The 18,442-nt window shown below is 43.6% G+C and overlaps 1 protein-coding gene and 1 long non-coding RNA gene across 2 annotated transcripts; one reads left to right on the top strand and one right to left on the bottom strand.

The window, feature by feature from the left end:
- Positions 1–4,959: 4,959 nt before the first annotated feature.
- Positions 4,960–12,309, bottom strand: LOC120038138 (broad substrate specificity ATP-binding cassette transporter ABCG2-like). Its single transcript, XM_038984032.1, has 3 exons — positions 10,792–12,309; positions 6,028–6,087; positions 4,960–5,122 (listed from the first exon to the last, which is right to left on the bottom strand). The coding sequence occupies exons 1-3, from the start codon at positions 10,974–10,976 to the stop codon at positions 4,975–4,977; spliced, it is 393 nt and encodes a 130-aa protein (XP_038839960.1). The 5' UTR covers positions 10,977–12,309; the 3' UTR covers positions 4,960–4,974.
- Positions 12,310–14,819: 2,510 nt separating this feature from the next.
- LOC120038137 lies at positions 14,820–17,447 on the top strand. Its single transcript, XR_005474966.1, has 2 exons — positions 14,820–16,533; positions 16,601–17,447. It is a non-coding gene; the product is annotated as an uncharacterized LOC120038137 (long non-coding RNA).
- Positions 17,448–18,442: the final 995 nt, after the last annotated feature.

Genomic DNA, 18,442 nt, shown 5'->3' with positions numbered 1-18,442 from the left:
GATATGTGGAGAGAGAGATATGTAGAGAGAGAGAGAGATATGTAGAGAGAGAGAGAGATATGTGGAATATGCGTCAACAGTAACCTTGGTAAAATACTCTGCATTATCATTAACAGCAGACTCGTACATTTCCTCAATGAACACAATGTACTGAGCAAATGTCAAATTGGCTTTTTACCAAATTACCGTACAACAGACCATGTATTCACCCTACACACCCTAATTGACAACCAAACAAACCAAAACAAAGGCAAAGTCTTCTCATGCTTTGTTGATTTCAAAAAAGCCTTCGACTCAATTTGGCATGAGGGTCTGCTATACAAATTGATGGAAAGTGGTGTTGGGGGTAAAACATACGACATTATAAAATCCATGTACACAAACAACAAGTGTGCGGTTAAAATTGGCAAAAAACACACACATTTCTTCACACAGGGTCGTGGGGTGAGACAGGGATGCAGCTTAAGCCCCACCCTCTTCAACATATATATCAACGAATTGGCGCAGGCACTAGAACAGTCTGCAGCACCCGGTCTCACCCTACTAGAATCCGAAGTCAAATGTCGACTGTTTGCTGATGATCTGGTGCTTCTGTCACCAACCAAGGAGGGCCTACAGCAGCACCTAGATCTTCTGCACAGATTCTGTCAGACCTGGGCCCTGACAGTAAATCTCAGTAAGACCAAAATAATGGTGTTCCAAAAAAGGTCCAGTCGCCAGGACCACAAATTCCATCTAGACACCGTTGCCCTAGAGCACACAAAAAACTATACATACCTCGGCCTAAACATCAGCACCACAGGTAACTTCCACAAAGCTGTGAACGATCTGAGAGACAAGGCAAGAAGGGCATTCTATGCCATCAAAAGGAACATAAATTTCAACATACCAATTAGGATCTGGCTAAAAATACTTGAATCAGTCATAGAGCCCATTGCCCTTTATGGTTGTGAGGTCTGGGGTCCGCTCACCAACCAAGATTTCACAAAATGGGGCAAACACCAAATTGAGACTCTGCATGCAGAATTCTGCAAAAATATGTTGACACTGGTCTACTACTGTTGCTTTAATGTATTGTTGTTCTGATTAATATTGTTGTTGTAGTTGTTGTTAATGGTAATCCCATGTCCACTACTACTATTATTATTACTGTTGGTCCCACCATTTATTTATATATAAATATATATAGATATTTTGTATATATATACATATATATTTGATTTATATTTTTCGATATGTATACTTTGACAATGTAGGTAATAATGAACTTGCCATGTCAATAAAGTCAATTGAATTGAAAAAATTGAATTGAGAGAGAGAGATATGTGGAGAGAGAGATATGTAGAGAGAGAGAGAGATATGTAGAGAGAGAGAGAGATATGTGGAATATGCGTCAACAGTAACCTTGGTAAAATACTCTGCATTATCATTAACAGCAGACTCGTACATTTCCTCAATGAACACAATGTACTGAGCAAATGTCAAATTGGCTTTTTACCAAATTACCGTACAACAGACCATGTATTCACCCTACACACCCTAATTGACAACCAAACAAACCAAAACAAAGGCAAAGTCTTCTCATGCTTTGTTGATTTCAAAAAAGCCTTCGACTCAATTTGGCATGAGGGTCTGCTATACAAATTGATGGAAAGTGGTGTTGGGGGTAAAACATACGACATTATAAAATCCATGTACACAAACAACAAGTGTGCGGTTAAAATTGGCAAAAAACACACACATTTCTTCACACAGGGTCGTGGGGTGAGACAGGGATGCAGCTTAAGCCCCACCCTCTTCAACATATATATCAACGAATTGGCGCAGGCACTAGAACAGTCTGCAGCACCCGGTCTCACCCTACTAGAATCCGAAGTCAAATGTCGACTGTTTGCTGATGATCTGGTGCTTCTGTCACCAACCAAGGAGGGCCTACAGCAGCACCTAGATCTTCTGCACAGATTCTGTCAGACCTGGGCCCTGACAGTAAATCTCAGTAAGACCAAAATAATGGTGTTCCAAAAAAGGTCCAGTCGCCAGGACCACAAATTCCATCTAGACACCGTTGCCCTAGAGCACACAAAAAACTATACATACCTCGGCCTAAACATCAGCACCACAGGTAACTTCCACAAAGCTGTGAACGATCTGAGAGACAAGGCAAGAAGGGCATTCTATGCCATCAAAAGGAACATAAATTTCAACATACCAATTAGGATCTGGCTAAAAATACTTGAATCAGTCATAGAGCCCATTGCCCTTTATGGTTGTGAGGTCTGGGGTCCGCTCACCAACCAAGATTTCACAAAATGGGGCAAACACCAAATTGAGACTCTGCATGCAGAATTCTGCAAAAATATGTTGACACTGGTCTACTACTGTTGCTTTAATGTATTGTTGTTCTGATTAATATTGTTGTTGTAGTTGTTGTTAATGGTAATCCCATGTCCACTACTACTATTATTATTACTGTTGGTCCCACCATTTATTTATATATAAATATATATAGATATTTTGTATATATATACATATATATTTGATTTATATTTTTCGATATGTATACTTTGACAATGTAGGTAATAATGAACTTGCCATGTCAATAAAGTCAATTGAATTGAAAAAATTGAATTGAGAGAGAGAGATATGTGGAGAGAGAGATATGTAGAGAGAGAGAGAGATATGTAGAGAGAGAGAGAGATATGTGGAATATGCGTCAACAGTAACCTTGGTAAAATACTCTGCATTATCATTAACAGCAGACTCGTACATTTCCTCAATGAACACAATGTACTGAGCAAATGTCAAATTGGCTTTTTACCAAATTACCGTACAACAGACCATGTATTCACCCTACACACCCTAATTGACAACCAAACAAACCAAAACAAAGGCAAAGTCTTCTCATGCTTTGTTGATTTCAAAAAAGCCTTCGACTCAATTTGGCATGAGGGTCTGCTATACAAATTGATGGAAAGTGGTGTTGGGGGTAAAACATACGACATTATAAAATCCATGTACACAAACAACAAGTGTGCGGTTAAAATTGGCAAAAAACACACACATTTCTTCACACAGGGTCGTGGGGTGAGACAGGGATGCAGCTTAAGCCCCACCCTCTTCAACATATATATCAACGAATTGGCGCAGGCACTAGAACAGTCTGCAGCACCCGGTCTCACCCTACTAGAATCCGAAGTCAAATGTCGACTGTTTGCTGATGATCTGGTGCTTCTGTCACCAACCAAGGAGGGCCTACAGCAGCACCTAGATCTTCTGCACAGATTCTGTCAGACCTGGGCCCTGACAGTAAATCTCAGTAAGACCAAAATAATGGTGTTCCAAAAAAGGTCCAGTCGCCAGGACCACAAATTCCATCTAGACACCGTTGCCCTAGAGCACACAAAAAACTATACATACCTCGGCCTAAACATCAGCACCACAGGTAACTTCCACAAAGCTGTGAACGATCTGAGAGACAAGGCAAGAAGGGCATTCTATGCCATCAAAAGGAACATAAATTTCAACATACCAATTAGGATCTGGCTAAAAATACTTGAATCAGTCATAGAGCCCATTGCCCTTTATGGTTGTGAGGTCTGGGGTCCGCTCACCAACCAAGATTTCACAAAATGGGGCAAACACCAAATTGAGACTCTGCATGCAGAATTCTGCAAAAATATCCTCCGTGTACAACGTAGAACACCAAATAATGCATGCAGAGCAGAATTAGGCCGATACCCACTAATGATCAAAATCCAGAAAAGAGCCGTTAAATTCTACAACCACCTAAAAGGAAGCGATTCCCAAACCTTCCATAACAAAGCCATCACCTACAGAGAGATGAACCTGGAGAAGAGTCCCCTAAGCAAGCTGGTACTAGGGCTCTGTTCACAAACACAAACACACCCCACAGAGCCCCAGGACAACAGCACAATTAGACCCAACCAAATCATGAGAAAACAAAAAGATAATTACTTGACACATTGGAAAGAATTAACAAAAAAACAGAGCAAACTAGAATGCTATTTGGCCCTAAACAGAGAGTACACAGTGGCAGAATACCTGACCACTGTGACTGACCCAAACTTAAGGAAAGCTTTGACTATGTACAGACTCAGTGAGCATAGCCTTGCTATTGAGAAAGGCCGCCGTAGGCAGACATGGCTCTCAAGAGAAGACAGGCTATGTGCACACTGCCCACAAAATGAGGTGGAAACTGAGCTGCACTTCCTAACCTCCTGCCCAATGTATGACCATATTAGAGACACATATTTCCCTCAGATTACACAGATCCACAAAGAATTCGAAAACAAATCCAATTTTGATAAACTCCCATATCTACTGGGTGAAATTCCACAGTATGCCATCACAGCAGCAAGATTTGTGACCTGTTGCCACAAGAAAAGGGCAACCAGTGAAGAACAAACACCATTGTAAATACAACCCATATTTATGCTTATTTATTTTAACTTGTGTGCTTTAACCATTTGTACATTGTTACAACACTGTATATATATAATATGACATTTGTAATGTCTTTATTGTTTTGAAACTTCTGTATGTGTAATGTTTACTGTTAATTTGTATTGTTTGTTTCACTTTTGTGTATTGTCTACCTCACTTGCTTTGGCAATGTTAACACATGTTTCCCATGCCAATAAAGCCCCTTGAATTGAATTGAATTGATATGTAGAGAGAGAGAGAGATATGTAGAGAGAGAGAGAGAGAGAGAGATATGTAGAGAGAGAGATATGTAGAGAGAGAGAGAGAGAGGTAGAGAGAGAGAGAGGTAGAGAGAGAGATGTAGAGAGAGAGAGAGAGGTAGAGAGATGTAGAGAGAGAGAGAGAGAGAGACAGACAGACAGAAGTTATCATAGAATGCCATCTGAACGATAGAATCTCTATTCCTGTTCTAACCAGTCTCATCATCAGATCATCATTTTGACCAGTCTGTCAACACCATAGTGAAGGTTTCTAGAAAAGGTAGACAACACACTCCCTCACCTGAACCACGTAGGCAGACATGAGCCGGAGGTCAGAGTCCACCATCTTCCCATCGACCAGAACCTGACCTAACTTCAACCCTGCTGGGTCCTTACGACCTGCTATCACATCCAGGAGACTAGGGAGAGAGGAGAGGAGTGGAGAGGAGAGGAGAGGAGAGGAGAGGAGAGGAGAGGAGAGGAGAGGAGAGGAGAGGAGAGGAGAGGAGAGGAGAGGAGATGAGGAGAAAAGTGGAGAGGAGAGGAGTGAAGAGGAGAGGAGTGGAGAGGAGAAGAGGAGAAAAGTGGAGAGGAAGAGAGAAGAGAGAAGAGGAGAAAAGAGGATAAGAGAAGAGGAGGAGAGAAGCGGAGAGGAGAGGAGAGAAGAGAAGAGGAGGAGAGAAGAGGAGAGGAGGAGAGAAGAGGAGGAGAGAAGGAGAGAAGAGAAGGAGAGAAGAGGAGAGGAGAGGAGAGGAGGAGAGAAGAGGATAAAAGGAGAGAAGAGGAGAGGAGAGGAGAGGAGAGAAGCGGAGAGGAGAGGAGAGAAGAGGAGAGGAGGAGAGAAGAGGATAAAAGGAGAGAAGAGGAGAGGGGGAGAGAAGTGGAGAGGAGGAGAGAAGAGGAGAGGAGGAGAGAAGAGGATAAAAGGAGAGAAGAGGAGAGGAGGAGAGAAGAGGAGAGGAGGAGAGAAGAGGAGAGAAGAGGAGAAAAGAGGATAAGAGAAGAGGAGGAGAGAAGCGGAGAGGAGAGGAGAGAAGAGGAGAGAAGCGGAGAGGAGAGGAGAGAAGAGGAGAGGAGGAGAGAAGAGAAGAGGATAAAAGGAGAGAAGAGGAGAGGAGGAGAGAAGAGGAGAGGAGGAGAGAAGAGGAGAGGAGGAGAGAAGAGGATAGGAGGAGAGGAGAGGAGAGGAGAGGAGAGGAGAGGAGAGGAGAGGAGAGGAGAGGAGAGGAGAGGAGAGGAGAGGAGAGGAGAGGAGAGGAGGAGGAGAGAAGAGGAGAGGAGGAGAGAAGAGGATAGGAGAGGAGAGGAGGTATGTGTGACTTACGATGTTTTTCCACTTCCTGTTGGCCCCATGATGGCGTTCATCCCTGGTCTCATGATGCCGCTGGAAAAGCCAATCAGAGATGACCATGACACAGAATCACCAATCAGAAATTACCATGACATAGAACAACCAATCAAAAGTGACCATGCCATAAAATGACCAATCAAGAGCAACTACCATTACACAGCATAACCAATTACTTGTGCTCAGGACCTTGTTAGCCCACCGAGATAAAGCCTAGGTGTTAAGCACTGAGAGCTAGCTTTAGGGACATTGTTAGCCCATCGAGATAAAGCCTAGGTGTTAAGCACTGAGAGCTAGCTTTAGGGACATTGTTAGCCCACTGAGATAAAGCCTAGGTGTTAAGCACTGAGAGCTAGCTTTAGGGACCTTGTTAGCCCACTGAGATAAAGCCTAGGTGTTAAGCACTGAGAGCTAGCTTTAGGGACCTTGTTAGCCCACTGAGATAAAGCCTAGGTGTTAAGCACTGAGAGATAGCTTTAGGGACCTTGTCAGCCCATCGAGATAAAGCCTAGGTGTTAAGCACTGAGAGATAGCTTTAGGGACCTTGTTAGCCCACTGAGATAAAGCCTAGGTGTTAAGCACTGAGAGATAGCTTTAGGGACCTTGTTAGCCCACTGAGATAAAGCCTAGGTGTTAAGCACTGAGAGATAGCTTTAGGGACCTTGTTAGCCCACTGAGATAAAGCCTAGGTGTTAAGCACTGAGAGCTAGCTTTAGGGACCTTGTTAGCCCACTGAGATAAAGCCTAGGTGTTAAGCACTGAGAGATAGCTTTAGGGACCTTGTTAGCCCATCGAGATAAAGCCTAGGTGTTAAGCACTGAGAGATAGCTTTAGGGACCTTGTTAGCCCACTGAGATAAAGCCTAGGTGTTAAGCACTGAGAGCTAGCTTTAGGGACCTTATTAGCCCATAGAGATAAAGCTTAGGTGTTAAGCACTGAGAGCTAGCTTTAGGGACCTTGTTAGCCCACTGAGATAAAGCCGAGGTGTTAAGCAGTGAGAGATAGCACTAGTGTGTTGTGAACTAGAGTACAGAGCAAGGAATTTTAACGCAACTGTTGTCCAACTGTTTAAATTCCTTGAGTACAATGTCAAAAGGTGGTCAACACCAGATAGCAGCAAGAGTCATTGGTCCTGTGGTATCAATACATCCAGTCACTACAACATCACCACATCCAGTCACTACAACATCACTACATCCAGTCACCACATCCAGTCACTACAACATCACTACAACATCACCACAACATCACTACATCCAGTCACTACAACATCACTACATCCAGTCACTACAACATCACTACAACATCACCACAACATCACTACAACATCACTACAACATCACTACATCCAGTCACTACAACATCACTACAACGTCACCACAACATCACTACAACATCACTACAACATCACTACCTCCAGTCACTACAACATCACTACAACATCACAACATCCAGTCACTACAACATCACTACAACATCACTACAACATCACAACATCCAGTCACTACAACATCACTACAACATCACTACATCCAGTCACTACAACATCACTACAACATCACTACAACATCACTACATCCAGTCACTACATCCAGTCACTACAACATCACTACAACATCACTACAACATCACCACATCCAGTCACTACAACATCACTACATCCAGTCACTACAACATCACTACAACATCACTACAACATCACTACAACATCACTACGACCAGTCACTACAACATCACTACAACATCACTACAACCAGTCACTACAACATCACTACAACATCACTACAACATCACTACATCATCACTACATCCAGTCACTACAACATCACTACAACATCACCACATCCAGTCACTACAACATCACTACATCATCACTACATCCAGTCACTACAACATCACCACATCCAGTCACTACAACATCACTACAACATCACTACGACCAGTCACTACAACATCACTACAACATCACTACAACATCACTACAACATCACTACATCCAATCACTACAATATCACCACATCCAGTCACTACAACATCACTACGACATCACTATGACCAGTCACTACAACATCACTACATCCAGTCACTACAACATCACTACATCCAGTCACTACAACATCACTACAACATCACTACATCCAGTCACTACAACATCACTACAACATCACTACAACATCACCACATCCAGTCACTACAACATCACTACAACATCACTACATCCAGTCACTACAACAACAAGGGAGGTGAATACTTTCTGAAGGCACTGTGGATACTAACCACTGATCTAGGACCTGAAAGCACTGTGGATACTAACCACTGATCTAGGACCTGAAAGCACTGTGGATACTAACCACTGATCTAGGACCTGAAAGCACTGTGGATACTAACCACTGATCTAGGACCTGAAAGCACTGTGGATACTAACCACTGATCTAGGACCTGAAGGCACTGTGGATACTAACCACTGATCTAGGACCTGAAAGCACTGTGGATACTAACCACTGATCTAGGACCTGAAGGCACTGTGGATACTAACCACTGATCTAGGACCTGAAAGCACTGTGGATACTAACCACTGATCTAGGACCTGAAGGCACTGTGGATACTAACCACTGATCTAGGACCTGAAAGCACTGTGGATACTAACCACTGATCTAGGACCTGAAAGCACTGTGGATACTAACCACTGATCTAGGACCTGAAAGCACTGTGGATACTAACCACTGATCTAGGACCTGAAAGCACTGTGGATACTAACCACTGATCTAGGACCTGAAAGCACTGTGGATACTAACCACTGATCTAGGACCTGAAGGCACTGTGGATACTAACCACTGATCTAGGACCTGAAGGCACTGTGGATACTAACCACTGATCTAGGACCTGAAGGCACTGTGGATACTAACCACTGATCTAGGACCTGAAGGCACTGTGGATACTAACCACTGATCTAGGACCTGAAAGCACTGTGGATACTAACCACTGATCTAGGACCTGAAGGCACTGTGGATACTAACCACTGATCTAGGACCTGAAGGCACTGTGGATACTAACCACTGATCTAGGACCTGAAGGCACTGTGGATACTAACCACTGATCTAGGACCTGAAGGCACTGTGGATACTAACCACTGATCTAGGACCTGAAAGCACTGTGGATACTAACCACTGATCTAGGACCTGAAGGCACTGTGGATACTAACCACTGATCTAGGACCTGAAGGCACTGTGGATACTAACCACTGATCTAGGACCTGAAAGCACTGTGGATACTAACCACTGATCTAGGACCTGAAAGCACTGTGGATACTAACCACTGATCTAGGACCTGAAAGCACTGTGGATACTAACCACTGATCTAGGACCTGAAAGCACTGTGGATACTAACCACTGATCTAGGACCTGAAAGCACTGTGGATACTAACCACTGATCTAGGACCTGAAGGCACTGTGGATACTAACCACTGATCTAGGACCTGAAAGCACTGTGGATACTAACCACTGATCTAGGACCTGAAGGCACTGTGGATACTAACCACTGATCTAGGACCTGAAGGCACTGTGGATACTAACCACTGATCTAGGACCTGAAGGCACTGTGGATACTAACCACTGATCTAGGACCTGAAGGCACTGTGGATACTAACCACTGATCTAGGACCTGAAAGCACTGTGGATACTAACCACTGATCTAGGACCTGAAGGCACTGTGGATACTAACCACTGATCTAGGACCTGAAGGCACTGTGGATACTAACCACTGATCTAGGACCTGAAGGCACTGTAGATACTAACCACTGATCTAGGACCTGAAGGCACTGTGGATACTAACCACTGATCTAGGACCTGAAAGCACTGTGGATACTAACCACTGATCTAGGACCTGAAGGCACTGTGGATACTAACCACTGATCTAGGACCTGAAGGCACTGTAGATACTAACCACTGATCTAGGACCTGAAGGCACTGTGGATACTAACCACTGATCTAGGACCTGAAGGCACTGTGGATACTAACCACTGATCTAGGACCTGAAAGCACTGTGGATACTAACCACTGATCTAGGACCTGAAGGCACTGTGGATACTAACCACTGATCTAGGACCTGAAAGCACTGTGGATACTAACCACTGATCTAGGACCTGAAGGCACTGTGGATACTAACCACTGATCTAGGACCTGAAAGCACTGTGGATACTAACCACTGATCTAGGACCTGAAAGCACTGTGGATACTAACCACTGATCTAGGACCTGAAAGCACTGTGGATACTAACCATAACCACTGATCTAGGACCTGAAGACACTGTGGATACTAACTATAACCACTGATCTAGAACCTGAAGACACTGTGGATACTAACCATAACCACTGATCTAGGACCTGAAGACACTGTGGATACTAACCACTGATCTAGGACCTGAAGACACTGGGCACTGTGGATACTAACCACTGATCTAGGACCTGAAGGCACTGTGGATACTAACCACCGATCTAGGACCAGATCTGTATAAACACAAACATTTACACACACAGATGCACAAGTATTAACAAATCTTAATTTTTCTCTTACCATGGTCTCTCTGTCTCTGTCTCTCTCTCATCCTCCCCCCACACCCATTCCCCTACCTGACATCTCTCACCCCCCCACACCCATTCCCCTACCTGACATCTCTCACCCCCCCCACACCCATTCCCCTACCTGACGTCTCTCACCCCCCCCCCCACACCCATTCCCCTACCTGACGTCTTTGAGGATGTGTTTCTCAGGTCCTCTCTTGTGGCAGAGTCCATTGCTCTCCATGACAGAGTAGTGTAGTCTGGAGAAGGAGACGGTTGGACCAGGCACCTGGAACATCACCTCTGGATCATCTGCTGTTGGGACTCCTGCTGGGCTGCCTGGCTCACCATTCTGGGGCTTAGACATCCTCCTCACCGAGAGAGAGAGAGGGAGAAGGAGAGAGAGAGAAGACAGGGAAGACAGAGAGAGAAAGAAGGGAACAGAGAAAAACTTATGTTAGATAGATAAAGCGAGAGACAGAAGGAGAGAGAGGGGAGTTGTCTGCTGCAGTAGCTATCTAACCTATGTTCTAACTTCAAGGCAACGTATCCCAGATTGCCCTGCCCCGCCTTTTTAAGCCCCCTGTCAACCAATCACACAGGGGCATGCGTGTGGCCACGCCCTACCAGAGGGCACGATGTTGAACTTGGAACCTTGGCCTTGACAGCACAGGGGCATTGACAACAGGAGAGCACGGCAGCACGTGCAACGACACCTGTCTTCACCAATGATGTGTATATAAACCCTAGATTGCTGATGCTATGTGTTTGCAACTGAGTGGCTTGAAGTCACCAGTTGGCCATATTGGAACTCCCCGATAGGAGCAGTCCTCCATAGGAATGAATGGAATGAAATGTTTCAAGGACAGAATTATATACTCTAATATAGAGGAGGAAAAATACTTAAAGGAAAATGCTTTAATACTATATATATATATTTGCTATTTTAATGTTTAACATAATATAATTTAAAAGTATTCATTAAGGTATCTGCAGAATAAACATGTCAAAAAACGAATGTAGACATTAATAAATTAATTTCTATTAGCTTCCAATGAAGGAGGAATACCAAGATGGAGGCACGGCGGCTTCAATACAGCACCCCCTATCAGTCATCTAGTGTATTTAGTAGTAACAGAGTCCCACAGTAGAGGTGTAGACATAATAAATGTAGTAACAGAGCCCCACAGTAGAGGTGTAGACATAATAAATGTAGTAACAGAGCCCCACAGTAGAGGTGTAGACATAATAAATATAGTAACAGAACCCCACAGTAGAGGTGTAGACATAATAAATGTAGTAACAGAGCCCCACAGTAGAGGTGTAGACATAATACATGTAGTAACAGAGCCCCACAGTAGAGGTGTAGACATAATAAATATAGTAACAGAGCCCCACAGTAGAGGTGTAGACATAATAAATGTAGTAACAGAGCCCCACAGTAGAGGTGTAGACATAATAAATGTAGTAACAGAGCCCCACAGTAGAGGTGTAGACATAATAAATGTAGTAACAGAGCCCCACAGTAGAGGTGTAGACATAATAAATGTAGTAACAGAGCCCCACAGTAGAGGTGGAGACATAATAAATATAGTAACAGAGCCCCACAGTAGAGGTGTAGACATAATAAATGTAGTAACAGAGCCCCACAGTAGAGGTGTAGACATAATAAACATAGTAACAGAGCCCCACAGTAGAGGTGTAGACATAATAAATGTAGTAACAGAGCCCCACAGTAGAGGTGTAGACATAATAAACATAGTAACAGAGCCCCACAGTAGAGGTGTAGACATAATAAATGTAGTAACAGAGCCCCACAGTAGAGGTGTAGACATAATACATGTAGTAACAGAGCATCACAGTAGAGGTGTAGACATAATAAATGTAGTAACAGAGCCCCACAGTAGAGGTGTAGACATAATACATGTAGTAACAGAGCCCCACAGTAGAGGTGGAGACATAATAAATATAGTAACAGAGCCCCACAGTAGAGGTGTAGACATAATAAATGTAGTAACAGAGCCCCACAGTAGAGGTGTAGACATAATAAATGTAATAACAGAGCCCCACAGTAGAGGTGTAGACATAATAAATGTAGTAACAGAGCCCCACAGTAGAGGTGTAGACATAATAAATGTAGTAACAGAGCCCCACAGTAGAGGTGGAGACATAATAAATATAGTAACAGCCCCACAGTAGAGGTGTAGACATAATAAATATAGTAACAGAGCCCCACAGTAGAGGTGGAGACATAATAAATGTAGTAACAGAGCCCCACAGTAGAGGTGTAGACATAATACATGTAGTAACAGAGCCCTACAGTAGAGGTGTAGACATAATACATTTAGATGGCTGAGCGGTGGCTTCAACAGCGCCCCGTCAGTCATCCAGGGTTTAGCTACATTATTGGTCTTCACCTGTGTACAGCTTCATTATCAGACTATAGAGTACAACAGTATGGGTCATCATACCCATAAAACCTAGCGGTAAAACCAGGAAATGGTTCCAATTGTTTTTTTACACTAATCATTTCTTCACCTGAGACTACTTCATACCAGGTCTGTGTTTCATGTAGTCTTACCCTGGCGTGACGTTTTGATAACCATGGAAATCTCTCTTGGACAAGGGAACTTTTATCAATATATTCACCTCCCCAAAAATGAAACGCTAATTAGCCGCTAATGTGGCTATCATACAGAACTACACATCCTGTCGCAAGCTTCGACGTCATCCCTCAAGACACATTTCTCCATGCAAACTCTCATCAACAAGTATCAAGTTACCTAGCAAGTAGATATTATAGCCTTTTTTTTTGGTTTTTCGTGTAAGTAATTGATATTGTGTATTTCTCGTGTATTCTTGTTTATTATTTTACAAATTACCTAGCTAGCTACCTTAGTATTTTCACATTACTATAATTTTTTTAATTACCCTCTAGCCTTTGTATTGAACTAGCTAACATTAGGTCTCTCCGTCGATCAGAAGCAAGCATGTTTCTGTGCTATGTACCGGATTTAAACCACTACTCCGATAAGTACACATTTGTGTTTTATAATTTGTGTAACTTTTTAATGTGGTGACATGCTAGCTACCATCAGCCCACTAGGGAAGGGATATTTAGCTAGCTAGTTAATGCTAACTCACCGTTCGTGTAGTCAGACTTGCTAGCTAACGTTAGCCCACCAGGGAAGGGATATTTAGCTAACTAGTTGATGCTAACTCACCGTTCGTGTAGTCAGACTTGCTAGCTAACGTTAGCCCACCAGGGAAGGGATATTTAGCTAACTAGTTGATGCTAACTCACCGTTCGTGTAGTCTGACTTGCTAGCTAACGTTAGTCCACCAGGGAAGGGATATTTAGCTAACTAGTTGATGCTAACTCACCGTTCGTGTAGTCAGACTTGCTAGCTAACGTTAGGCCGGCACCATGGCAAGGATAGTTGGTTAGCTAGCACGTCGCCGCTTAGAAAAGTCTGACTGCACGGAACGGTAAGCTAGTGTTAACTAACTAGCTAGCTAAATATTGCCTGATGGGCTAGCTAGTTAGGTACCTTGGTTTGCTAGTTAGCTACATTAGCTAAAGTTGGCTAGCTAGTTCACAAAGGACTCATCGCAATGTTTCACCTCTTCAGGGCAAATAGTACCCTAGGTGTGTTTGTATTTACTTAAAACAATGTGTTTTCTATCCAGATAAAGATGGTGATACAGGATTGAAAAAGAGCTGCATCGACATTTTGACTTCTTGTCCCCTTTTTTCGCCATGTTTAGACATGAGGCGGGAACATCAGGCTCACCCCACGAGAAGCAGGGCATGAATGTAAATATTGTGAGTTAATCATTCCACTTAAACTCGCTGGCTAGTTAGCTGACAAACAAGCATACTGTGCAGATATATCTACAAATTCACCTGGCTAATTGATAGTTTGAGGAGGACTGAAATTACCTGGTACAACAGCAAAACGAACTAAACGGAAACATCTGCTAATTACTTTAACTATTGCAAATGCTCAGGCAGCTGCCATTTCCTGTTAGGAATGAAAACATGGCCCTGTATTTACCAGAAAAGTAAGCTCCACACAGCCAACAGGGTAAGAAATAATTGAAACATCACAGATATAAATTCGCACTGTGTCATGATAAAATGCAGTTATCATACTACTGAATGAAACTGTGAAGAGATGCACTCAGATCAGTCTTTGTGATTGAACTCAGACCAGTCTTTGTGACTGAACTCAGACCAGTCTTTGTGACTGAACTCAGACCAGTCTTTGTGACTGAACTCAGACCAGTCTTTGTGACTGAACTCAGACCAGTCTTTGTGACTGAACTCAGACCAGTCTTTGTGACTGAACTCAGACCAGTCTTTGTGATTGAACTTACTTTAACGACATTACTTTAGTTGGCTGCTTGCATGTAATATAACTTATTATGGGAGTCTAGTGTGTGTAATATAAATTATTCTGGGAGTCTAGTGTGTGTAATATGACTTATTCTGGGAGTCTAGTGTGTGTGTAATATGACTTATTCTGGGAGTCTAGTGTGTGTGTAATATGACTTATTCTGGGAGTCTAGTGTGTGTAATATGACTTATTCTGGGAGTCTAGTGTGTGTGTAATATGACTTATTCTGGGAGTCTAGTGTGTGTGTAATATAACTTATTCTGGGAGTCTAGTGTGTGTAATATAACTTATTCTGGGAGTCTAGTGTGTGTAATATAACTTATTCTGGGAGTCTAGTGTGTGTAATATAACTTATTCTGGGAGTCTAGTGTGTGTAATATAACTTATTCTGGGAGTCTAGTGTGTGTAATATAACTTATTCTGGGAGTCTAGTGTGTGTAATATAACTTATTCTGGGAGTCTAGTGTATGTGTATGAACTATGTGGAATATTTGTGGACCGTCGTCTTCCCTGAAAGCAGGTACTGACAGGAGGACGAGGCCCCTGACGAGAATGATGATCCAGTGCCAGTGTTTAAAATCTATCTACAAGATATTTACAGATGTTCAATGTTGTAAAAACTATTTACAAGATATTTACAGTTCACTGTTGCAGTGCCAACTTTGGGAGCATGTGGTTCTTGAAACACTCCTCTAGTCCAGCAATAGGAGTCTGCCAGAGGTCATCACGCTGGATGGTGATGGAGGCTTTGGTGGTCCACGACAACAAAGCTGACCTTGGACCTGGTGCCAGTAAGGATGGTCTTCACAGAAGCAGTAAGACCCTCCCTCCACTTGGATATAGAAATCCTTCGACCTCACTCCCTCTTCAATGGTCAGGTCCCTTTAGGGGAACACTTGACCTCCACCACCGCTGTGTTGCCCACCAGACCATCCGGCGAGGCACCCAGGATCCCAGACCATCCGGCGAGGCACCCAGGATCCCAGACCATCCGGCGAGGCACCCAGGATCCCAGACCATCCGGTGACCCTGTGACCTCAAAGCCCTGACTCCTGCACATCCATCTCTGTAGCCATTTTGAATGCCTTGACATCCTCTTCTTCATTATCTGAGCCCCACTTTACAGACAACACCCCCATCCAACGACTGATCTGAGGACCTTTTATTTAGCAGCGACGGAGTAACGCGCTTGGCCCTAACCACTGCTCCATAATGTCTGTCATCCTCCCTATCCTCATGGTGTGCCAGTTGTGGGTGGTCTGTTTTCCAACTGTTGCCTGTCGTATAGCCTCCTGCTGCTCCACCGACAGCGCCATGCCAGCGTGCCCTTGTTTCTTTAAACAATGTCCAGTACAGACAGGGCTGAAAGGGAGGGTAGCAGGTGTTCTGGCTCAGGTTCATGGAGTCATGCCGTTCTACTGAACCTGCCCCAGGGACAGGTTCCTTACCCACTGAAGATCCTCCTCTGTGGGCTCTCGGGGACAGAGGGTGGAGGAAGCCAACCAAGTCGTCAGCCAGGTACAGGTCCTCCTCTGTGGGCTCTCGGGGACAGAGGGTGGAGGAAGCCAACCAAGTCGTCAGCCAGGTACAGGTCCTCCACTGTGGGCTCTCGGGGACAGAGGGGGGAGGAAGCCAACCAAGCCAGGTACCGGTCCTCCACTGACTGCACCTGGTTGGTTGGCTTCCTCCCCTCTCATTCCACATCGGTACAGACGATATTGTGAACCGCCAACATGGTTCCACTGATGATCTCCATGGAGGCATTCTGATGTTGTAGAGAATCCCCCGGTCACCTATAGAGACCTGCCAACAGGAAGTGGTCACCTATAGAGACCTGCCAACAGGAAGTGGTCACCTATAGAGACCTGCCAACAGGAAGTGGTCACCTATAGAGACCTGTCAACAGGAAGGATGTTAATTAAGAGCCACATCCCTTTCAGTGCCTGACTCTGAACCTTGGAATGGATTTGTTGTAAGAAAAGTGCTACGTAAGTCAGGATTGATTTGATTGGGGGAAAGGGGGGATATGACATTTGCCTTGATTTGATTGGGGAAAGGGGGGGATAAGACAGATTTTTACCTTGATTTGATTGGGGAAAGGGGGGATGTGACATTTACCTTAATTTGATAGGGGAAAGGGGGGATATGACAGATTTTTACCATGTCAGCTCGGGGATTCAATCCAGCAACCGTCCGGTGACTTGCAACGCTCTAACCACTAGAATACCTGCCGATTGATGACATCCCAGCTGTAGAATATATAATAAACTGTCATTTTCACATGAGGACAAGTGTAGTTTTTCCCAAAAACGTTTAATTAATAATTTGGGATTTTACCACTTGACATATTAACCATATAGTGGGAAGGAGCCTATAGATCCAGACTGTGTGAGGGCATGTACCACTCAGAATGAATAAATACTGTACCTTTTTAAAGATTTGTCTCTTGTCATGAAAACTATACTGAACAGAATATATGTAAAGTGTTGGTCCAATGTTTCAGAAATTTTCAATATGCACAAAAAAAACCTGTTTGTTTCTCAAATTTTGTGCACAAATTTGTTTACATCACCTGTTAGTGAGTATTTCTCCTTTGTCAAGATAATCCATCCATCTGACAGGTGTGGCATATCAAGAAGCTGATTAAACAGCATGATCATTACACAGGTGCACCTTGTGCTGGGAACAATATAAGGTCACTCTAAAATGTGCAACACAATGCCACTGATGTCTCAAGTTTTGAGGGAGCGTGCAATTGGCATGCTGACTGCAGGAATGTCCACCAGAGCTGTTGCATGAGATTTGAATGTTCAATTCTCTACCATAAGCCGCCTCCAACATTGTTTTAGGTTATTTGGCGATACCTCCAACCGGACTGGAAACCACAGACCAGGTGTAACCATGCCAGCCCAGGACCTCCACATCCGGCCTCTTCACCTGTAGGATGAGACCAGCCACCTGAACAGCTGATTAAACTAATTCTGATTGGTTGAGCCTGGCTCCCCAGTGGGTGGGCCTATGCCCTCCCAGGCTCACCCATGGCTGTGCCCCTGCCCAGTCATGTGAAATCCATAGATTAGGGCCACATACATTTTTTTCAATTTACTGATTTCCTTACATGAACTGTAGCTCAGTAAGATCTTTGAAATTGTTGCATGTAGTGTTTATATTTTGGTTCAGTATACAATGTCAGTCGTTTTTTAATTAAAATTCATTCTCATCAATGACAACATTCTAGAACTGAGTTATCACTCATCTAAGTCTGGTATCCAGGGTAACCTAGTTAATGATTATATAATTGATTAAGTGTCTTTTTCCTTGTAGAATGTTGACCGCTGTATAGAACACATTGTGTTGCTAAGATGCTCAAACATAACTTAATAGCTACAGTCACCTACACAGGATAAACTTTATCCCTCATGCTGGCCCTGGT

This window comes from Salvelinus namaycush, unplaced genomic scaffold (assembly GCF_016432855.1).
Source record: "Salvelinus namaycush isolate Seneca unplaced genomic scaffold, SaNama_1.0 Scaffold2093, whole genome shotgun sequence".
Classification (NCBI taxonomy): Eukaryota; Metazoa; Chordata; class Actinopteri; order Salmoniformes; family Salmonidae; genus Salvelinus; species Salvelinus namaycush.
This window is presented reverse-complemented; position numbering and strand designations above follow the sequence as displayed.

Bases quoted from the DNA above. Each gene is read 5' to 3' on its own strand.
- LOC120038138 (XM_038984032.1), bottom strand. From the start codon at position 10,976: ATGTCTAAGCCCCAGAATGGTGAGCCAGGCAGCCCAGCAGGAGTCCCA. The intron at 6,088-10,791 runs GTAGGGGAATGG...TGGCTTTTCCAG, and splicing joins CACATCCTCAAAGACGTCAG to CGGCATCATGAGACCAGGGA. The intron at 5,123-6,027 runs GTAAGTCACACA...CTCTCTCCCTAG, and splicing joins ACAGGAAGTGGAAAAACATC to TCTCCTGGATGTGATAGCAG.